This window comes from Haemorhous mexicanus, chromosome 13 (assembly GCF_027477595.1).
Source record: "Haemorhous mexicanus isolate bHaeMex1 chromosome 13, bHaeMex1.pri, whole genome shotgun sequence".
NCBI classification, from domain to species: Eukaryota; Metazoa; Chordata; class Aves; order Passeriformes; family Fringillidae; genus Haemorhous; species Haemorhous mexicanus.
This window is the reverse complement of record NC_082353.1, coordinates 9,926,227-9,948,505: the sequence shown is the minus strand read 5'-3', so window position 1 is coordinate 9,948,505 and position 22,279 is coordinate 9,926,227. Positions and strand designations below refer to the sequence as shown.

The following is a 22,279-nucleotide window of genomic DNA, read 5'->3' as shown; positions in this document are numbered from 1 at the left end:
GGGGGTTTTCAAGTGGTGGCTATTGGAAGAAATATTCTGCACTTTAATTAGAATAAAATTTGTTATTGATTTTCATATTTGTCTTCTAGAACACAAGTTTGGAGAATATCCTGTACACATACTATATTAATATTCCAAATGTATGATTAGATCAATATTCATTGTTATGGAAAGATATTCCACTGTAATGGAAAGTTGCCATATCCATATATTAAAATTTAGGTAAAATGCATTAAACTACACAGATACTATTTCATGCCTTCTGTATTGTTTTCTATATCACTACCTACATGCAGATGCACTCTCCACATTTAAACTTCGAATAATTTCACTTTGCTCTGTAAATCAAACGAAAAAAGGATATAAATAAATGTATCTAATTCTAGACCTGTAAGAGCAGCAGGTAGTTATCTTTTTCCTTTTTAACCCCACCTTTTTTAGGCTCATCTTGTAGTCAGTGGGGAAGAGATACAGACTTAAATTACACTTGAAGTCAACTATACTCCTAGTATTTAACAATTCAACTTAAGCGATGCTGAAATCCTATTTATTTAGAATATATGTAGACAATTGTACTCAGAAAACTTTCCAGTGATGACATAAAATAAGGTCATCTTTGTAAATTTCATGGAAAGAGTACAACAAGTTGTATACAAACACTTGTTTTGAGTTTAACCTAGGACACAAAGTTTCTTCTGCCTCATAAAGTGATAATTATGAGAGCCTGTTGAGACAAACATTTTTAGGTCTTTTGGAGTGCTTTCTGTACAAATGTGTCAACCTCTGTCACAGGAAAATGGACAATGAAATGCAAAAAAAAAATCTTCCATCTGCTCTAGGGGTTACCCTATTAATCACATGATGGAAGAACCTTCTAGAGTCAAAGTGGTACTAAGTCTCTAAACTTTTCTAAAGTCACCTGTCAAATTCAACAGAATTATTGCTGACTCTACAACAGTGTAAATACTGAAATATTAATAGAAATTTCTTAATCCACAGCCTAAAATTCTAAACAGACTGGCTGTTTTCCCAGCTATCCATTACCTTTTGCACAGGAACACTGTTCAGATCCATTTTTTTAACTGCAAATAGTGATATATGAGTCTGGCACAATACTGCACTGACTTTAACTTAGAGGCAAAGCCTAAGTCATGAAGCTAACTGCATAGGCAGAAGAAATATAAACACTTTTTGACTGCAGAAGCAATAAAAGCTATCTTATGTCCCTTCCCATAACAGAATTCAAGCACAAGGCTACCAATCAGATTTTATCCTATTTAACTGAGTTAGGGAACATGTTCAGAGGAAACTGTGTAGGCAAGTGGGACTATGTGTGGTTGCCCATTTATTTGCCAACAGATGAAATCCTAATGAAAGGTGCTGTGCTCCTGCAGAGGTGCCTCAGTGATGCTGCGGCATCTCTGTCACACATCTGAACAATGCTTTCTCTGCCTGAGTGCCACTGAAGTATCTACATAGCTCTTGATCTAGGTCAGGCCAATTTCAAGGATCAACGCCATGACCTCTTGTGTTCTGCTGCAATACAGATGTAATTCAACATTAAAGCAGCTACAGTATATCCTACTAGGCTTTCTCAGGTATTGACCCTAGATGGCACCTTTTAGTCAGCAATGCATAACAGGAGCAACAACAAAAAAGATGTGTTAATTGCTACTGTAGAGCAAATAAAAGCATCTCTTCCTGTATGAGGTGGTGACTGTGGCACTCATTCTTCCGTGATACTCGTAAAGACACACTTTTAGTCATCTGTACCCTGTCTGAATATGTAATATGCATGAGCAGTGGTATCAATTTTATTTCCTCTTTAATCTTGAAACAGGCAATGGTTTTATAAGTAAAGGAGGGATAGGTCAAATATACTCTGATTTTTCCTGTTTCGTCTAAAGCAAACAGTGTAGATAGTGTGTTGTAATAAACTGTAAAATAAACTGTGAGCTCAGGGCTCAGTTAGTAAGATTGGGTTTTGATACAGTTTTAACAGGCTGTGCATTTCAATGGCTCTGGACTCAGTGCACCTTTCTCCTCAGGACACACAGCTCTGAATTGCCTGGACACTCGTAGTGTCTAGTGCCATTATAAGCCCTAATAGTCCTGTCTGTCCAAGCTCTAGTAAGTACATTTATTACCCACAGGAATCAGCATTGCATTCTCAAATCACCTGGGACCTACAGTTTAACCTGAAAACACTTACCTTTAGTTTTGCTGTCTACACAGTTATGAGCTTTGCAATTATATTCCACTATTAACTGATTATCAATTAAATCAAAAGATGTCAGATCATGAATTTTTGGAAGAAAGCATAACTTTATGCTCCAACTTGGGACAGTTTAGACTGAAAATATCAGTCATTTTATTAAGTTTGATTTTTATTTAGAGCTCCCAGGAGTATTCCACTCAAGTCACTGCCATGTCAGCTAAACTTCTGATTATCAGGATGGGACTTAAGCCATTCTATTTTACTAGTGGCATACCTTGAACTGTAAGAAAATTTTCTTTTTTTCTTGCTTATATAAACATTGAAACTCCTCCATTCATATAATCAATGTGTTAGCATTTCTACTAATGTTTTGGCCTTCTTTAAATAACACCATGTGACAGATATCCTTCAGGAAAGTGACCAAAACATCAAAAAAAAATAGGATGACCCCTTCGTGTTATTACCTGTTTCAATTTCCCAAATATAAACTGAATTGTCTTCACATCCAACAATCAGCACATTCTCAAGAGGGTCAAATTTTATCTTCTTCACAGGAAACAGATGCTTTCTAGCATGTAAGAGACATTGTCTCTTCTGGAGGTGTAGAATTGCTACTGAGTGGTCACTGCACACACAGCACACTATACTCTGGTCTTTTAACTGCAAAACAGAAAACTCCCGTTTCAACACTGTACCACTGTAATTGATAACCACATCATTTTAACAGGCCTTGGAAGAATATTCCAGTGATTTCCTTCCCAGAATACACTCATTTTAGAAAATTATGTTTCATGTCAGCCAACACCTTCAACTTGTTTTCAGAAGGCTGGCTATACAACTCATTTTCTGACAGGAAAACATACCTTCATCTTTGTTTTTCCAGTATTTTAACTACAATAATTTAAATTCCATTTATTCACAATATTTAGCATATCAAAGCAGTGATTATATAACCAACTATACAGTAGCAGATGTCCTAGAAGAGAAATTAGTAAAAAAATTACCTTAAGCCAAACTGGTGTTCATGTGTTATAAAATTATGTCAGGTCTAAAAAGCCAAGAGTAATGTATTTCTAGCAAAAAAATGAAGCTACAAATTCTTTTCATACTGTATGCATCTGATACTGCAAAACCTTCCCTTCCTGCAAGACATTTTTGGTGACACACAGAGGAATTCCCCCACAGAACAATTCAGCTATTTAAAGAAGACAACCACGAGCCAGGCAGGCATTAAATCCTACTCAGCTTTCAGAATAAAGATGAAAAGGAGCCTTACAAATATTAAAAACTTTGTTATTGCAAACCATTTTTTTGACTACCTTATTTTGGCATGTAAGTGAACCGTGAGTCATTCATAAGTATCAAATCTTTCTTTGCAGGCTTTGTAAGAGGAAAAATGCAAATCCCAGCCCCACAGAATACATAGTTCAAAAGTTACATAGAACATTCAGTACAGTAAATTGTCACCTAAATTTAACTTGAAAATTTAATTAATTAGAACACAACTTTAAATTCTAAATATCATAAAATGCAAAAAAATACACACAAAGGACCAGAAAGATATGACAGGAACCAAAAAGAAGTGCATATATTTTGGACCAACAGAGATCAAAATACTATGTTCAAGCTCCTAGCCTCACTGAGTAAGTTTTTTAAATTTCAGGAGGAGTTAATCAGATTGACATATAAGTCAATAATCATCATAATAAAAACGGTGAATAGAATGTTAAGAGATTAAATTTAATATGTTACAAACTCAAAAACTCAACTCCTTGCAATTAAAAGCAACTTTCAAAGACAACAATTAAGCGAAGGTAAATTAAGCATAAAGTAGTGTGGGCTACAGTACTGCCAGACAGTGTTTTATTTTCTCTTGTATATAAATATATACACACACAGATGGGTATACAGAAGGTTTTTTGAGACATCATTTTTTATGCTTTTACTTACTCTGTAGTGTTCTGGGGATTGCAAGAGCTCTGTCACTGCACCAGACTGCAGATTAAACTGCTGTAGGATGCCTCCAGTAAATATATCCCAGCAGATCACAACAGAATCCTGGCCCCCTGATAACAGCCAGCTGGGATCAAATCTTACTGATTTGTCATGTGGATAAAGTAAGCAAGTGACTCTGCTACTGTGACCATTCAGAACCTTATAAGGTAGATTATCTGAAACAAGATGACACGATTTTTGCTCTTTAAGAATAGGAGTCCCATATTTTACAGCACATTTCCTGAAAGTCAGGATAAATATAACCAGCCTTTACATGGTGTCAAAGAATTTTGGACCTGTTCCTAAAAGGGAGAACAAAGGTCTGGATTCTGAGCTTCACTACTGAGATGTATCCTTTATGTTCCCTTCAGTAATGATATTTTAGAGAGCAAATGAATTAGAAAACTGCCAAAACAGTGAAATGCCACATATCTCACTTCTAGGGGCTATCCAATCCCACAGCCACTTCCAGATTCCTACTACTGGAAAGCACCTTGGTGGTACTAAGCTGTGATCCAAAAGATGAGCTACAGAAGGAGAAAGATCATCATAATCTTCCATTTTCCTCATTCCATTCCTGACTGCCAGCCCTACTTTTCAGAGAATTTTTACAAGAATCACTGGAAATGATGCCAGAATTATGAAGTCTTCTGTGTTTGAAATGAATCTGAACAAATTGTTAAAACTTACCTTTAAGAAAAGATAGGTTTTCTAAAAGTCTTGCTCTTGCAGTTTCTAAACCTAATGTTACAAAAATTTTCCCATTTTCACATCCGCATACAAGCTTATCAAGACCGGGTATGTACACAGAGGAACTGACAACTGCACTTCCAAATCCATCTTCAGATCCACAAAGTTGATCAATAATGCCCTCTGACATGGAATGGTGTTTATCAAAATTATCCTGAAGAGTCCACATGGTTGTAATTGGGATCTCTAGAGGGTGGGGCAAGAGAGGATTTTTTTGTTTATGCAAAACAAAATATAAAAAGTCAAATGAAATAAAATACACATTTTTATCTCTTGATCACTTCCCTTAACTTATCCTTTCTGCATTCTAGGGCAAGTCAAAAGTTGCTATTCCTCCTAACTACAAGCAATCACCACACAATGAATAAATGAGCATCACTTTCTAGTGTAAAAATTTTAAGAGAATTTTGATTTTCATCAAAATTGACTCCAAGACATTGTGAAAAAGATGGTAGTAAAGCGTCAGAAGTGCCAAACCTTTTGGTGAACCATCAAACATTGACACAGGAACATCAGGAACATGCCACAAAGTGATCCTTCCTGAAGCTTCACCAGAAAAAAGAACCTTGTAGAAAGGCTCCTTTCTCTCATTCATAAAGCCCATAACAGAAGGAAGACTCTGTCAAAAACAACAGTAACTCAATATTTGGAAAGAAAACAGATAAAATAATGTAATAATTGTAAATGTGAAGGGTTTTTTTTTTTTATCAAAAGCTGTAAAAATACAGAACAAACCACAGCTGATTGCTTATCTGCCACTAAAACCTGCTCAGTCTACTCTGCCTGATACAAACCTCTCAAGGATCACCCTGGCTTTGCAAGTATCCTTGGCTAAACCTGCATCCTAAATGGAAAAGTAGAGTGGGAGGTCTCCCCAGGTTTATAGTTTCACCAGCATAAGGACCAAGGACAGGCTGAAAAAACAATGCAGTGAAATATCGATAATCTTTGCATCAAAACAAACTCAGTAAGGCTTCAGTCACCACAGCTTGTATGACTACAAATAATAAAAGGTAATAATTATGTTTTTACACAGGTAATAGCCTAATAACATCATCATTCAGTCATCAGGTGGTGGAGCATTTCCAAAAAGCATTGAAGCTGCTGAAGGGTGTGGAGCACAATCCTGCTGGGGAGCAGCTGGGGGAGCTGGGGTTGTTCACTCTAGAAAAAAGACTCAGCAAAAAGCTTATCACTCTCTACAATTACCTCATATGTTGATAAACTTATTTACAGTTTTACAGATTTACTTTTTTACAGATTTTTAATAATCAGTTTCAAAATAACTGCCCTGTAAAATAGTTCAGTTTATAGTCTCAAAATAGAGTTCAAAACAGATCACACAGGTGATTTGGTTGTCTCACAAATCTGCTATAAAAACTATTCAGGCAGTAAGACAAGTATTAAAGCAGAAATATTAAAAAAGAGCAGGTCATTATTTTTTAAAAAGCATATATTTGGGGGGAAGCATATGTGAACTTTGTACCACCACCATAACCCTCTAATTTGCTAAGCCATGTGTTTTGGCTATTTCTTTTCCCTCACCTTTCCTGACCTTTTGGCATCCTTCAGGAGTTATCCTATCTGATTTTTAGATCACAGCATTCGGGGAAAAGCTGAATGGCTTATGCTATTTCCCTGCAACTGAAAATTAAATCTGTCAGGCTTCACAGGATTATGCAACAAGCATGCTTTCTAAAAGCCTACATTTGTCAACAGAAAACACTAGAAAACCTCACACAGGTTTATATTTAGCAATATTTCTAGTCAGCTACAAATAAAAAATCTGTTTCTGTTGCATATTTCAGAAACTGCTTAACAACCTGCTTGAGCTGTTGCACAAACACTCAAACTAAAACAATTTCAGGCAGGAATTAAATCCACATCTTCCAACAATTTCAACTTCATTAACAGCATTAGCAAAAAAAAAAAAAACCAAAAAAAAACCAGAACCAAAGCTACACATCTGCTCTATTTGCTCTGGTTCATTTTTTGCCCAAGTAAGAAGGCTTCCCACATATCTTTGCTGCCCTCCATTCCCCAGCTTCCTAATTATAATGAATTTTCTTCCCTTCAAATCATCAGGGTTTCCTTATTTATTTGTGATCACACAAATCACAACAAAGTGAGTGAAGATGTAGGTTTCCAGCACAGCTGTGTGAGATACCTGTCTACACACTAACTTCAAATTTGAAATTGATGTGACATGCTCTACTAAATAGAAATTCCCAAACAAAAGTGTAGAGAGAACTACTTTTTCAGCTTCCTCTTTTCTTAACATTAGAGGCTTCTTCAATCCAAGACCACAGATCTGAAGAGAGTCATGTGTGTCTCATTTTATGCACTCTGGGTACATCAGTCTGCTTGCAGTGCAAGAAAGTTCTGTGTGTGATTATGCCTCTGAAGGCTCAAGCCAGCAGTATTCTGGATAAAACGCCACAGCTTCAGACCCCTTCAATTTCAGGTGGATACAAAACCTATTTATATAGTTACATTGAAATATACATACATTCCTTAACAAAACAAGAACTAAGAAACTTGCCCATATTTTGCTCCTGGGTTACCTTTTTTGATTTTGGTTTTATGGTATGGTTGTATTTGTAGTGAGTTTTTATTATTTTATTAATTTTTATAGATTTGAAAGTAAAAGTTTCTAAATATATTTTAGACCACATCTTTGTTAGAAAAATATTTTTGCCTTTTGCCAAAATTAGAGAAAAGAAACAAGAACCAGTCAATCTAGAGTTGAAGATAAAGGCATTTTTCCACTGTGTAAAAAACCTAAATATAGACAAAAATCAGACAAAATACATTATAAGCCTCTTCAAGTTTGTAAGTAACAATTTTAAAATGAAGGAATAAATATTCTTGTTTTTATTGAAAAATTAAATCTGCAATTAACAGCACTTAAGTTTTTTTTATTGAACAATTAAATCATAAGTTCTTTTGGGATTATTCAGGTTATAGCAAACAGACAATAAATAAACTTTCAAACCCTTATGAATTTACCTTATTTTCTTTCATACCAGTAAAGCTGAGTAAATGAGGGTAAACTGTTTCCTTCAGCACCTTCCCATCAGCAGGGCACATGCTTTTAGAAAGGCCACTGTATAATTAAACAAGAAATTTTAAATATACAAGCTTTAGAAAGTCAGTTTTTAGAAAGCGGAACAGTAACACCCAAGATTCACAAGTTCAATTAAAGGTAACCCAATAAGTAATTACAGGAGACTTTTTGAAATCACAGCACCAGCTGCCCAAGTTCTACATGGCTAATCTTATTCCTATGTCCCCTGCTGTGTCAAACAAAGACTGAGGGCTGTCAAACTCAGGGTAAATCTTTGAGTGCCAAAGTGGTTTTGTTCTGGTTTTTGATCATTTGCAACATGCAGAGATTTTCCATAGTAACCCTCCCAAAGTTCATCTTGTACCTGAACTTTTTGTGTGAATTTCCCATCTGAGCCCACCTGTTTAGCAGCTGGTAGATGTAACTGTGGCCATCTTCTGTCCAGATGATAAGTCTGTAAGCTGCCAGCACTTCCCCACCAGCAAAGCACTGACCACTCTTACAGAACTCAGTACAAAGCAAGGAGAAATCACAGTAATCATAGACCTAAGTTCAGAAAAACAACAAAACAAACAAATAGTATTGGCAAATTCATTTTAACCTAAACTGGGTTTGGACAGAGAATCAGGAAGTAGAACATGAGTTCAACTCTTCATAGCTGAGCAACTATTTTTAAAGCTTAACATGTTTTGATAAACTACTGCAAAGTCAGAGTCAAACCATACAGTTCAAAGTTAAAGAAACTGACAGTTAAAAAAAAACCAACCAAAAAGTAGCAGTAGGGTCTTATAGTCTCATTATAGAAATTAATAGAAAACAACGTGTGTTACAGATGTTTTTCCATTAAAAGTGGAAAATCCATCCTACACATGAAATTTCTCTATAAATGCTTTTGTATAGAATTTAAGTAGCCCAAAAGACATCTCAAGGATAGTCTACAACTACATTACTTGAAGATGACCCAGGCATATGTGAGATTTTTTGACCCATTCCTATCCCCACAGGGATGTTGTAATCAAGTATACATGTTAAAATAAACCCAGGTGATTAATGCAAATAAAATTTTGTAGCACTGCAAAAGAAAAATACAGATTTTTTTTGGTAAGTTTCAGTTTAAATACATGATGTTTTCTCTAAAACTGTTATTAATTTTTTTTAATTTTAGTTACTTTATTATAGCTTCAAGAAAAAGCAATATAGCCTGGGGTCATTAGTTTTGCTGTTTCCATCAACAAACAAAGGTCCCAGACTACTGAAGACTTGCCAACTGTGAGTACTTCTGTCATACTTAAACAGGGATTTTTATTCTTTGTCTCCCTTTCAAACACACTGTGGAGGGGACTATAATGCACTCAGTGCTCTAAAACTGTCTAATACTTAAATCCCCCTTCTATCCAGCCAATTTGGAGTTAAACTTTTAAAGCAGAAATACATTCATAAAAAATAAAAGCTTCATCTCTTTCACACAGTTAAGATAAGCCAAGAAGTGTTGTAGACAATCATGGCATTATATCTGACAATTTGTGAATGCCTTCATTAACCAAAGGAGAAAAACAACTATCTGCATGTAAAAATCATATTAGCTTTTCAAAATTAAGAACATTAAAAAGAAAGTGCAATTCTCAATAATGTACCTGCCAGCACATGGAGGACACAACAAGAAGGAGCCTTTCCGTGTAAGTACAAAATCTTACTGCTTGACAGTTTATGCAGTCCAGAGATTTTGATTCCTTCTCGCACACACTTTGTTTCTCCTTTACAGCACAGAGAGGAAAAAAAGCTATAAAATTAGTTTCAGATATCTGAACTTTTAATATAGAAACAACCCACTGAAAATAATTATCAGTTAAGAGGCTTTCAAAATTCAAAGCAATGTATAATTCTTAACAATAGAAAAACAACAGGTTAACAACTAACACGTAAACAGAAGAATGTAAACATTCTGTGTGGTTCAGACTGTGATCTCACTCAAAGAAATAATAATGAATGTGGAGAAGGACCAAAGGCAGGCCATAAATAGAAACTGCGGTAATGAGTATCTACCAGGTATTCTTCAGTCAAAAAATAGCTACAACACCTATAAAACAGCAGATTCAGAAAAGCTAATGAATATTTTACCTTCCCACTCATTGCTGTTGCAACCAGGACAGTCTGAGATGCTGGTGTTGCCATTGTCTTGTTTGCTCTTAATACCTTTAAAGATTTTCTTTGCTTTGTATTGCTAAATGTACTGTTAAAAACAATGTATGTATTTTCACACTTTTTGTGGGAATATCAGACATATTAAAGTCATCACACTCAAAATTATTCTATTGGAATTATATTTATTAATTATTGATTAAATCACTTAAAATGGATGGTTTCTGGTTTTTAAGATACCAACAGCCTCAAAACCTCTCAGAGAAGGACTATGTATGGAATCACGGCTATAAAACTGAAAGCCATTTTCTTATGACATCTTGCAGCTTCAGTTAATTCCAAGTAAATCCAACAATATTTATTAAAACGCCGCCCTTTAGAATTTAGCAGGATTGTTACGAACTCTGCAGCAGTCTCTCCACAAAAGGTGCCCCCAGGCAGTAAAAAGACTGCACCACACCATATGTTCCTCTGACATCTGTAATCAGTTGTTAGAATCCTCAGAATTTTTACAACGCAGCAGTAGGGTTTGCTCTAGGAATGTTAAAAGATGCACCCCAAAACACCACAGATAAATCAAAAACACCAGCATGGTATCAAACTTGACAGACTCTCCTCAGGGGCCGGATTCAACCCATAAACATGTAGTGCTGCCCACACCCTGCAGTTTGTCCAGGCAGTGGGTGAGTTACCAACATTCAGAGAAGTCTGTTGATATTTTGCCATTTCTGTCTCACTGTTGAAGCCTCTTTGTGAATCTAGCTGTTAGAGTCCAACTAGAACACAAAAACTGCATCCCAATTCTAGCACTTGTTCATGGAAGGTGACAGCTGCTGAGAATATTAACCCAAAAAAGAGTGAGTTTGAAGGTAGAAAAATAGGGCACTTGACACAGCAAGAGTCTTTTCCAAGTGAAGACAGCATTGTAAAAAGCAGACCGAGGAAAACAAAATCTAAAGGACCATTTTGAAGAGAGTAACAAAGGTGAAGAGGGAGTACAGAGGCCAATATTGAAGAGCTTTGAGTTTAAAGGACAGAGTGAAGGGGTTCAAAGACATTATCAGGATAGCAGGAAAGCATTGCAGCTTAAGCATCCTGGAATATGAAAAGACAAGAAGCCTGGCCAAAAGATAGTGCAGTTGTCAAGGCAAGAGCTGTCCAATGGGCCAATTTTAAATAATGCTATGAAGATGTGTTTTCAGAATTTTCTAACAAGAGTAATAAAATCCATTTTATACACATCCAGAAGATAGAAATTTATTCACATTCTGCTTCAATGTAGCCTTTACTTGAGAACATTCATATTAACACTGACCTGAATGCTATTCAGAGATGAAGACAAATCCCATACTTTGAGAACTCCTGCTACAGACACTGCAACCAAAGAGTCTTCTGTGAAAAGTTAACAGTGAGATAGTCAACTTGAAGCCAAGTTCAAACAGCCTCCATCTGTTCAGCACTAAAACAAGGATTCTGCAGGACACTGCTTACATGAAATAGTTTTACACACAAAAAAGTAAATTATAGACAGAAATACAAAAGGTGTAAGCAAGCAGTGAATAATGTATTAACAGAAGGCACAGAACTGTGGTATTGTGCCTTTAATGTCTCTGGTATTACAAAACTTATTTACACTTAAATCCAAGAACTGAGCTGCTTACAGCCAGTAAGAAGGTGCTTTTCCTCTAAAAACATATTAAATAAAACAGGACCATTATTAGGAACCTTCGAAACACCTCTTGTGCTATCAATGAAACCTTAACATCTTCTATATAACAGCTGTGTGAAAAGATTTGATATTAAATCAAGCAAGAACATACCATCTATGCGTAAATATTTTATCACAATTTAATTAACCTACATAAATACATGTAAAACATATACCTTGAATTCTTGCAGAGTGTACAATACACATACAATTTATCCAATCAGAAGACTGAGATGATGATAAAGTGTGAAGAACACCCAAAGTTTTAGCATCAATAATAAGAACATCTTGATATTCTCCACAACAAAGAAGCCAGCCTTCACCTGTCATTCGGAATGAGCAATGGTAATACTGTCCAGGGAAAGCAGAGAGTCAGCACACAGATACACAAATGGCATGAAGATTTTCACACTGTACATGTCAAAATCAATACTTCTAGTATCACTAAAAAAATCTAAGGCATATGTGAAACCATACCCAATATTCATAATGACACTAGCAAGGCACACAGCTTAGTAAAAGGTGCTTCAGACTGAAAGCAGCATCTGTCCTTCCTAAATATTAGGATTTTTGTAATTTTTGGAAGAAAGTCAGGTGTTAAATTTCACTATAATTTGCTAAAGAGTTTGAGACATGCTTCTCTGAGAGGCCTCTCTCCAAGCATTTCATAAGCCTCCTGTCATCAACAGTTGTATGAAAAGGAAGAATCAGATGCAGAATATTCGTAATTAAATTTTTCATCATTAATTACTGATTACTTTCCAGGAAGGATTTCTACTCCATAGGATATTCTTCATTCTGACATTAAACACCCTAGTGCTCAGAATCTTCTGAACACTATTCTCAGCAATCACAAAGGGAAAAAAACCAACAGACAAAGCAAAGGAACAGAGAGAGTGCAGAGTGACTATAAAGATTTTTTTTTGCTAGGTGTTTTATATGTGCAAGAACATCTGCATTGCATGTCTGTTCTAAGCTGTAATTTTAAACAATTTCTATAAATGCATAAACAGTCACCTCAAAGCAGATTTACATTTATTATTAACCTTAAAGGGAACAATCATCTAGTCAGACAACACAAAAACACCTGATTTACAAATTTTCTGTACAGTTTTGGTTATATAATAATTCTTGGGTTTTTTTCAGTAAACTAACTGAAGCGAGTAGTAAAAATAGGATAAATATTACTACAGACAGTATGAATAAACATAAGCAGAAATTGTTAAAATTTACAATTGCTGTTACCATTAAATTAGGCTTGAAACAGAGGATTTTATAGTCAGTAATTCCTCTGAGAGAATTCCACACTGGTTAAGAGCCACAAATGTTTAAGTTTTGACCCTGGTGTTGAATTTCATTTGAAATGGCAAATATTAAGTTTGCACTACTTGACATCTGCCATTCATAGCTAAATCATCTACACTGAACAAAAGGAACCTACTAGAGCAGATAAGTTAGTAGTCAATTAAAACCAAACATTAACTACAGCACAAGCAACCATTCCCCAAGGAACAACAAGGAAAAAAATCTACAACAAAACACACAGAAAACCACAATTTATTATAGTTATCTGAAGGCTGCATTTTAAGAATAGTTTCCCCTCCCCACAACACCTACTTTTCCCTATGAAAGATTTCCTGTTAGATGTTCCTATTTTCCTTTAACTATCTTGCCCAAGTTATTAACCAGATAGAATTATTAGCCATAATTAGGTTTAGCACATTTCTAATACAGAGGAACTACCAATTTTCTACAAGTACTTGCTACACCTATTTGAAGGGTAAGAATGAATAGTTTCTCTCTGATCTCCACAAAAAAAATGTACAGACTGTCAACTAATCAGCTAGGCCAGATTTGCCTCCTTCCCCACAGAACTTAGCTGTAACTTCATCTATTAAAATCTAATTAAGCACTAGAACATAGCAGGTCAAATTACAATTTGAAGAGCAATATAAGTATTGTTTTGCTTGTGTACATACATCTATTCAAGGAATATAAGCATATGCACAAATAAAAGTGTTGAATAATTCTTAATTTATACAGTTTTTATACACACACATATATGTAAAAAAAAAAATTAAGAAGTTAATCTTCCATAATTTTTGCTGGTAATATAGCCAAGCTTTTTCAACTGTATTTGAACTCCTCATATCAACCAAAGCAGTGTCAGGAAAAACATTTTCTTCTGGAAGGGTTAAAATTTTTGGATTCCAAATTGGCTGTGCTTTGGAGTTACATGAAGGTCGGATACCCATCATTTGGAGCCTTAGTTCCACCTTAGACTTCCTCACTGAAGAAAACCAGCATTTTAACTAACACAGGAGCCCTGAGCTTCTCCTCTTCTTACATATCCAGAAATAAGCCATGTCCAAGAATCAAACCCATAGATGTTGGGCCCCTCAATCTCACTCACATGTGTATTTCTAACTCTCCCACACTCCAAAATCTAGATATTTATTTTACCTGGATACAGTTCCAACTGGAGACACCAAATTATCTGAAGCAATATTGAAAGTCCCTGAAAATAAGGGATTTGTCCTAAAGTTCTGCAATGAATAAAAGTGTATTTTTGAAAACGGGGTGAACTCCTTTGGAGGTCAGGAGGTCAGCACCAAAGCCATTCAAAAGTTTACAAATTAGTCTTTCAGCAGATTGTTACACAATGTTTGGCCAGATTACTTGTACTGTTAAAACGTCATGAAAAAGCCAACATCAAACTTGAAGCTTCCATGCAATTTTAACAAGACAAGAGCAAAGATTAAGACCATTTCACTTGGCTACCTGATGCACAAACAGTTAAGTTAATCAATACTGCATTTCAAATATTTGCAGCTTAAAAGTAATCAGTCTGATTTGATTAAGGAACGCAGAGGAACGTAGAAGTCTCAATTCTTTTCTTAGAAGGAAAAAAAACAGAAAAACATTAAAAACTACTTATTTTGTGACAGGATCTTCTTTCCTATGTTACAAGCCATACATTTAAAACTGTTTCTAAAAAATATCATGTTAATAAAGCAAAACTCTTGTTATGAACAGAGACCCCACAAAAAGCTGCTATACTTACATGGATTGCTGTATGCCTATAAGGAAGCTTTGCGTTCTCAATGCACTGTCCACTAGTGACATTCCAAACACACATCTCCCTGCCAAAGATAACTTCATATTATTCTCTGTCATTTCCACTCAATTGGCTGGAATAATTTTGTGCCACCAAGTTTTTCTTTAGTGCTGTATTTAAGTGTAGTCTGGTCATTTATAAAGCTTTTTGTTACAGATTGCTGGGTAAGAAAATGTAGTCATTAGCAGGGGATGACACACAGTATCTGTTTCTTTTTGTTTTGGTAATTATACCCTGCTGCCTTGCAACCAACCTGACTTTAGGACCAACTCTGGTCTCCAACAAATTGTAGGTATACTGCCATTACAGCTCGTCAACATGTCACTGTAACTATCTGTCACTGGAACTACATCCTCCTGAAAATGATTCATTTCACTGAACTTAAACCACACGTTTCAAAAGCATCATGCATCTTCTCCCTCATCAGACTTCAGTTCTTGAGAGGAACAACGTTTGTTAAGAAGAAACAGTGCCATCATGAGGCTGTTCCCAAAATCTGCTCTCAATGCACTCAAACACCTGAGTACCTGTGCAACACTATAGCTACACTTGGACACACATAAGGTTGTTTGAGGAGACTTTGGCACACATTCCTTATCTACACATTATTCAACATGCAGTGGGACTGGATTATAAGAGAAAATAAAATTAAGTGTTGTAAATGAGGCTGTATGAGATATTATAGCTCAGCAACTGAATGTTCAACTCTGATGCGTTTAGATTTTGTTAAAAAAACAAACATTACTTACAGAACTGAAACCCTCATTTCACTATTTCTCATATTACATTGTAAGAAATTTTCTGTATAAGTATACATTGCAGACAGTATTTTATTATATAAGAAATACTACTTAGTAATTTACATTTTAACCTATCTACTTTTCCATTTGATGCTGAACTCAAAGCATTATTTCTTAATATTTTTCAGCTGAGCAATAGCAGCATCAAATTGGTAGATCCAAAGTCAGAAATTAAGTGAAAGCCTTATACTGTTTGTGAAAGCTTTCAGAGCAATGCTTTTCTCTTTGTTTATATCAGAACTTTACTGCTTTAGCTACATTACTGTGATACATACATACCTACAAACATGCACAAATGAGACCAGAATATCAGAGGGTAACTTCAGCTTCTGGATGATGTATTCAATTTACTGTGTGTACTAATAAGGAGTGAGCAATATTCCATACAGTATGTGCTGTAGGACAGGTTTGTCACTCATAGGACATCAGTGAGAACTCATGAATCATTAGAGACTCCTTTATGAACTTTCATACTGGAAGTACAAAAAATAATGTTCAATGCTTGTTCTTCTGGGAGCAGTCAGTTATAGAAACTCTGAAAATAACCTGGAGTGGAACAGGGAAGCTTATCATAGAATCATCTTCCATAAGATTTCTTCCATCCTCACTACAAGGAGATGGAAGATTGAAAATGGCAGAAGTGAATTATTCACAAGCCAGAAAAAGCATTTTGGCAAACTCTCCATCTCCTGAAGACAAGGATTCCTATTTGTAATTACATCAACTTCAGGTTGTAACCTTAGAGGGATCAGTGATGGATGCTTTGCACTTACGTAATACGGATGGGAAGTCAGGAGTAATTTGGCAAAAGTGAACATTTAAAGGGGCCAGAAGACAATTAAATCCTACATATATGCATTCCAAACAAGTCTAATGATCCCTTCAGAGCTATAATCTTTAGGATGTGAACATGCCCCTATGGTATATTTACAGCAATATCCTCATTTGTTTCTTAACACTTTCCATCTCAGGTTTCTTTCAGAAATACAGCATCTTTGCTCCCAGTATGACCTGGAAGAAGTATTGCACGAACAGAACTTCAGAACTGGGAAGAAAAGCAGCTTCTTCTCAGAACCGTTTGATAGAACTCTAGAAGAGCAATACAAAACTGGTTGTAGATCTCTCACCCTCTCTGCACATAAGCAGTAATGTTTAATACTACCTGTCCAGGGAGGCTACCTAATCTTTCAAGATTAAGAAGCCTGAAATAGTTTTTTTGCAGGTTATCCCTTTGTAGTATACTCATGATTGAATGAGAGAAGCAGGAAGGGTTCCTAGCAGCAAGAAAAGATAAATAAGCTACTCAGTGAAAAACCAGAAGCCTTAAGGTACAGATTGAAGGACAATTGACAGCTGCTCTTCATGGAAAGCCATTTTAACAGTGCTGTCCAGTTAATTAGAAACAATGAACCCAAAAAAAAGAAAAAAGGGGAGTATAATTAAGCAGTGAGACAAAATTGCTTAAGCAAGCCCTTAAGGAAATAAGAAGCAAGCCCTGTTTTCAACAGATGAAATCATAACAGGTGCTCAGACCCCAGCTGAAAAGGTTATCAAATATTCTCAAGTGTAACCTTGCAGAAATGAAGGAAGTAGTTTGACTCAAGTGACAGGCTATGTCATAATACACACATAGCTGAAAAGCTGCAAGATCAGGATCCTCTGAAAGGATATATTCTCCAAAACAGCACATCAGATTGAAATACAGAAAAGGAGCACATATGCCTTTAATTCATGGCCATTCTGTTTCCATACATACTGACTGAGGAACCATAAACCACATCAGAGTACGTTAGCCTCTTCTACTGGTTCAGTTCTCAAGTGTGAGCTCCAGAAGAAACAGAGAAACACACTATGATATTCAAATGCTGTTGAATTGCTGAAGTCCCCCAATAACCCATTAATTTCTCTTGGAATTGGGTCTAATCAACCCTTTTGAATAATTATTTTTTTCTGTCTACTAAGTGGATATGTCAATCTGCCAAACATTCCTGTAGTCCATGGGACAAGCTCTTAGTTGGACCATTGAATATTGACAACGTAGTCACTACCCTAAGTAGCTGCTATCTTTTTAGTATCATGGAAGTGGATTGAAACATTTCTGCAAATGCATAATCTGACCTACACTTGACAGACATTTCATGATTTAAGAAATGAATAATTGAATATACAGTTACCTACCCATTTTCAGTAGCACTTACTACAAATGGCTGTTTCTCAAACTCTCTTGCTTTTGCCAAACAAGTTACAGAAGCAGTATGGCCAAAGAGAATTTCTCTAGATGAAATCTAGGAGAATAATATAATGATTTATCCTTAGTTTGTATAGAAATTACTTAAGATATCTAAAACCAAGAGAATATTACTTGTCAATCTATATAATTGTCAATCTGCTTCATATTCTTATGTTCTTCCATCATGTTTCTGGAGTGCAGAAAGATGTGGAAGAATTTTTATGAGGTTTGCATAAAGCTAAGTTTTTATATTCACTGCATTCATCTTCTGAAGAATGTATGGAACATAAAATGTTATAAAACAGGCAATGTGCAGGACATCTCAGGCCTTCATCCTACAGCATGCACCCAAAGTGGCACAGTGAAGTAGAAACTGATAAACCAAAGTTCTTAAGCCTGTGTTTCATACCACATGTTTAAATAACCTGATTATCATCACTGCATGCACAGGTCTTAATTGGAAAAGGTAGCCTCATAAAAGTGCAAACTTTCAGACTGAGTTTGAGTCCAAATGGGACAACTAAATTAAAAAAAAAAACCCACTTCATTCTAGAAACAGAATTTAAAAAACAGGAACTGTTTTGACTCTGCTCCATTCTGAGGAAAATAAATATGAAATAAAGCAATAATTTGCATATTTTTTATATCAAAAATAAAAGTTTCATCTTGCTGCTTCCAGCTTGGTAGACAGATTCGGTTTTATAAATATTTTTTCTTTAAATGACAGGTTATGCTTAGCAATTGATTTACAAAAGAAAAAAACCTTCACAAGATACAAATCATGATAATTGTATATATTTACTTGCTGTCACTGCTCAGAGCACCAAGTCTCAAATTATAATCCACTGGGCATGCTAATCTGTGAGAAATTCTCCAAAGTCTGCAAATAACAGGTTGCCTATATAGGCATTTCACTTTCTGCTTCATGAGTTTCCTATAACAAATATCAGACTAACTTTAAAAAATTCATCTAAATAAGCACAAGTATGGATAACCCTATTGCCAAAATTAAAAGATAAAACTCCAGTCTCTTTGGCAAACTGTAGCACAGAGGACACAAACCTGTAAGTCTGATGAAAGATCCCAGAGACATATTTGTCCTTCTTGACTCCCTGTAACTATGGTCTGCTGGTCATCTGTGATCATCACAGCAGTGATGCTGTGAGAGGGAGCTGTTCTCCCCCACACAGCCACAGCTGGTACTGATGCCTTCATGGTCAACACCTGAAAACAAACAAGTCATGATGATCCTAAGCAGGATTTAACATAAGGAAAAAAATCACCTAAAAAAAGGGGGAATGTAATCAACATTTAGAAAGGGAAGCAATAAAATATTGCTGTAAGACACTGATAAGGCATTGAAACATTTTCTTGCTGTTGCCAACATCACGCTAACAATTTCAGGGACCAATACCTATCAGAATCCTGAATCATCAGCAGCAAGAGTTGTGTGCTGCCCCACAGAGCCTGGCTTAGCTCTGATGGGCTCACGTTGTTCTCCCCAAACGTGGCTGGTGGAATACACAAGACTTCCCGTGTTCCCTCCAACCAGCAGCGCTGCTCATTGGCATCAGCAGGAGCCAACTGCTGGAGCAGAGGCGGCACAAGAGCAGGGTGTCAATAAAGACTCTGATTTCTAGGAGGGTAAGACAAGAGAAAAATAATATGGCCAAAAGGAGAGAACTGGTGGTGGTGGGTCAGGGAGGAAGAGAAAAATGAGGCCCAAGATAGCAGAGCTACATACTTAACCATATAACCAACCATTCTGTGGCACATCTGGAGACAAAAACAAAAAGTAAGGTGGCAGCAGAGCTGCAAGCTGAGATACAGAGAATGAATACAATTTGTTGCTCAAGACATGAGTCCCTTGCCCAAAAAAATTCATCTAACAGATTTGTCCCTACTGAAAAAAATTGATTTAATAGGCGTGTCTGGCTGAGAACAGTTTTTGACTCCCATCAGCTAAGCAACAGATAGACTGACAACAGCTGATAGATTGAACTATGTCAAAATTGTTTGTATACATCAACATGTTATTCTCAGGTGTCAGAGAAAAAGAAGGAAAAGATTTTAAACTGTTTCAGATTCATCATTATCTAAGGTCCCTTAAATAAACAAATACCTTAATTTTTCTTTTGAAAAGTACTGTATGTCACCTATGTCATCTTTATTTTAATCCAGACAGCAATAATAAGATTGAAGTCATATTTCAGAGCAACTGCTTTGCAGCCACTAAGCAAAATTCACCTTTCAGAGAAGGTGTGGTCCAATTTGTCCTGGACAAAGAAGAGACACCAGAGCCCTTTGCACATCCTTAGGAAAGAGGTTCAAAATGAAACAAGATGATACAGTAGTGCAACTGGGAGAGCTCAGTCAAAACACATGACAGTAAAGCTGAACTTTTCTGAGGAGAGACAGGAAGTGGGTAGAAAAAAATGCATGACAGCCAGTAACAGTGAGTCAAAGGAAAGAACACAGGAATGATGAGAAGTGACATGAAGAGCAGTTCCTGTGATAATTCAGAAAAGACCACAGGACAGAAATGGAGCACAGAAGCAGCCTTTTAAGTTATGCTTAAGGAAACTGTAACCCAGCACAACAGGAGTTGAAAGCAGGGACACGGACAAGAGGTATCTTCATGACTAATACCAAAAGCCTAAAGTGACACAGAACTAAAGGAATGGTCTTGCTTCCTGACAAGAAAATGAGATAAAGGGCTCAGCTACTGAGAAAAAAAGGCTGAAAAAACTGGTATGGCAGACTATTGAGGTCCTGCCATATAACCTTGACAGAATGCTGAGGGCAGAGGAAGAAGAATCTAAGAAAAAATTGAGGTCATGAGTTCATTAGGCTAAATCCCACTTAGTTTCATATAAAAGCTCCATGTGGCTGTATAAAAATACTGAGATATTTTATTGTTCTCAGCATTAGAATCTGACTTTTCTAAAACTTTTTTTTTTTAATCTCCAGTCATATGAAGCTACTGGTGAACACTGAAATCTTTTTATCTTGCAGTTTACACCCTGAAATAAGCTGTTCTGGACAATCTTTAATGACATGTTTTTAGTTATCAGGTAAGCTAATAAAGGTTCACATTTTCATAGGGCTTATAAAGGGATGGCTGCCAAAAGAGTTTGATGAGCCAAATCCTGCATCTTTAAAATGCACTTGCTTGCATATCATGTAGTCTTTTATACTTGTGCCATGGGAGTGTTCAATTAGTGTAAAACAACACAAGGAAGCACAATTCAGGTTTGTACTGCATTGAGTATTGAGTCATAAATTATATTTTCCTATAAGGGGAGCACAGAATCAAGCTCAATATTCTTAGCCAAGGACCTACTGCTGAGCAAGTGATTTGAGAGAACTCAAATGAACACATGTTACAAAGAAAACAAGCTGATAGAATTTGCTAATGTAGAGATGATTTATCTGCAGACAGTTTAGTTACTCATGAGTAACATGAATGAAAAACTACCACTTCTGACAAAACACTAGTTGTAAGAGAATTAATTTAGACTGAAATGTTACAGGAATATTTTGTATGCTTTCCTTTACATTATGACTGAAGCCCAAGAGAAGGAAAGCAGAAATTACACAAATTTTTGCATTAATACAGTCCTTCACTTTTTCTCCACTTGTTTTTTGGATTAAGATACTTTGATGCACAAGCAGTTTGAATGAAACCTTTGCTTCTTAGTGTAGCATGACTTCACTACAAATACATTATATCCACATGGACACATTTTGAAAATACTTAGCTTCACCAATTCTTTTAGTGATGCTGATGGCACCTAAAGCAAACTTTTTTGAAATAAAATCAACAGATATTTATCAGACTGTTCCTTTTAAAAAGGTAAAAGCTGTTTTCACAAAGTCAACTATTGCCCAAGGCATATCAGAACTGCATGTAGCTTATCAGCACAGTGTCAAATTCCTCCAGCTCTGCCCACTCAAGCATGTCTGATTTGCAGTATTAACCCATAATTCAACTAGAAATCACATTTTTCAGTCCTACTGCCCATTTCTCCCTGCTTACAGCCTAGTAATTTTATTTTTGCTGCCCTTATAAGCATACTGCCAAACAGTGCTCTCTCATTACTGAAAAGCACTGGTTTTAGTTAAAACCATACCAGTCCATCTCACCACTAACTTGTTCCATCTCTACTATTCTATCTCTAGTTCCTTTCACACTGAAACCACACCACAAAACATTGCTAACTTGCAAAATCATCCAAATTCTCACAGCTTCAA

The 22,279-nt window shown here is 36.0% G+C and overlaps 1 protein-coding gene across 1 annotated transcript in view; it reads right to left on the bottom strand.

Annotated features, from left to right (window-relative positions):
• The window catches only part of WDR72 (WD repeat domain 72), a 91,977-nt gene extending 72,737 nt beyond the window's left edge, over window positions 1-19,240 (bottom strand). The window contains exons 1-12 of the mRNA XM_059857964.1: window positions 19,088-19,240; window positions 17,974-18,080; window positions 14,942-15,020; window positions 12,054-12,228; window positions 11,485-11,561; window positions 9,665-9,784; window positions 8,431-8,576; window positions 7,973-8,069; window positions 5,441-5,582; window positions 4,904-5,149; window positions 4,169-4,389; window positions 2,683-2,878 (exon numbers count right to left, since the gene is read on the bottom strand). Coding sequence (XP_059713947.1) covers window positions 2,683-2,878; window positions 4,169-4,389; window positions 4,904-5,149; window positions 5,441-5,582; window positions 7,973-8,069; window positions 8,431-8,576; window positions 9,665-9,784; window positions 11,485-11,561; window positions 12,054-12,228; window positions 14,942-15,020; window positions 17,974-18,080; window positions 19,088-19,240 — 1,759 coding nt within the window. The remainder of the gene's footprint in view (window positions 1-2,682; window positions 2,879-4,168; window positions 4,390-4,903; window positions 5,150-5,440; window positions 5,583-7,972; window positions 8,070-8,430; window positions 8,577-9,664; window positions 9,785-11,484; window positions 11,562-12,053; window positions 12,229-14,941; window positions 15,021-17,973; window positions 18,081-19,087) is intronic.
• Window positions 19,241-22,279: the final 3,039 nt, after the last annotated feature.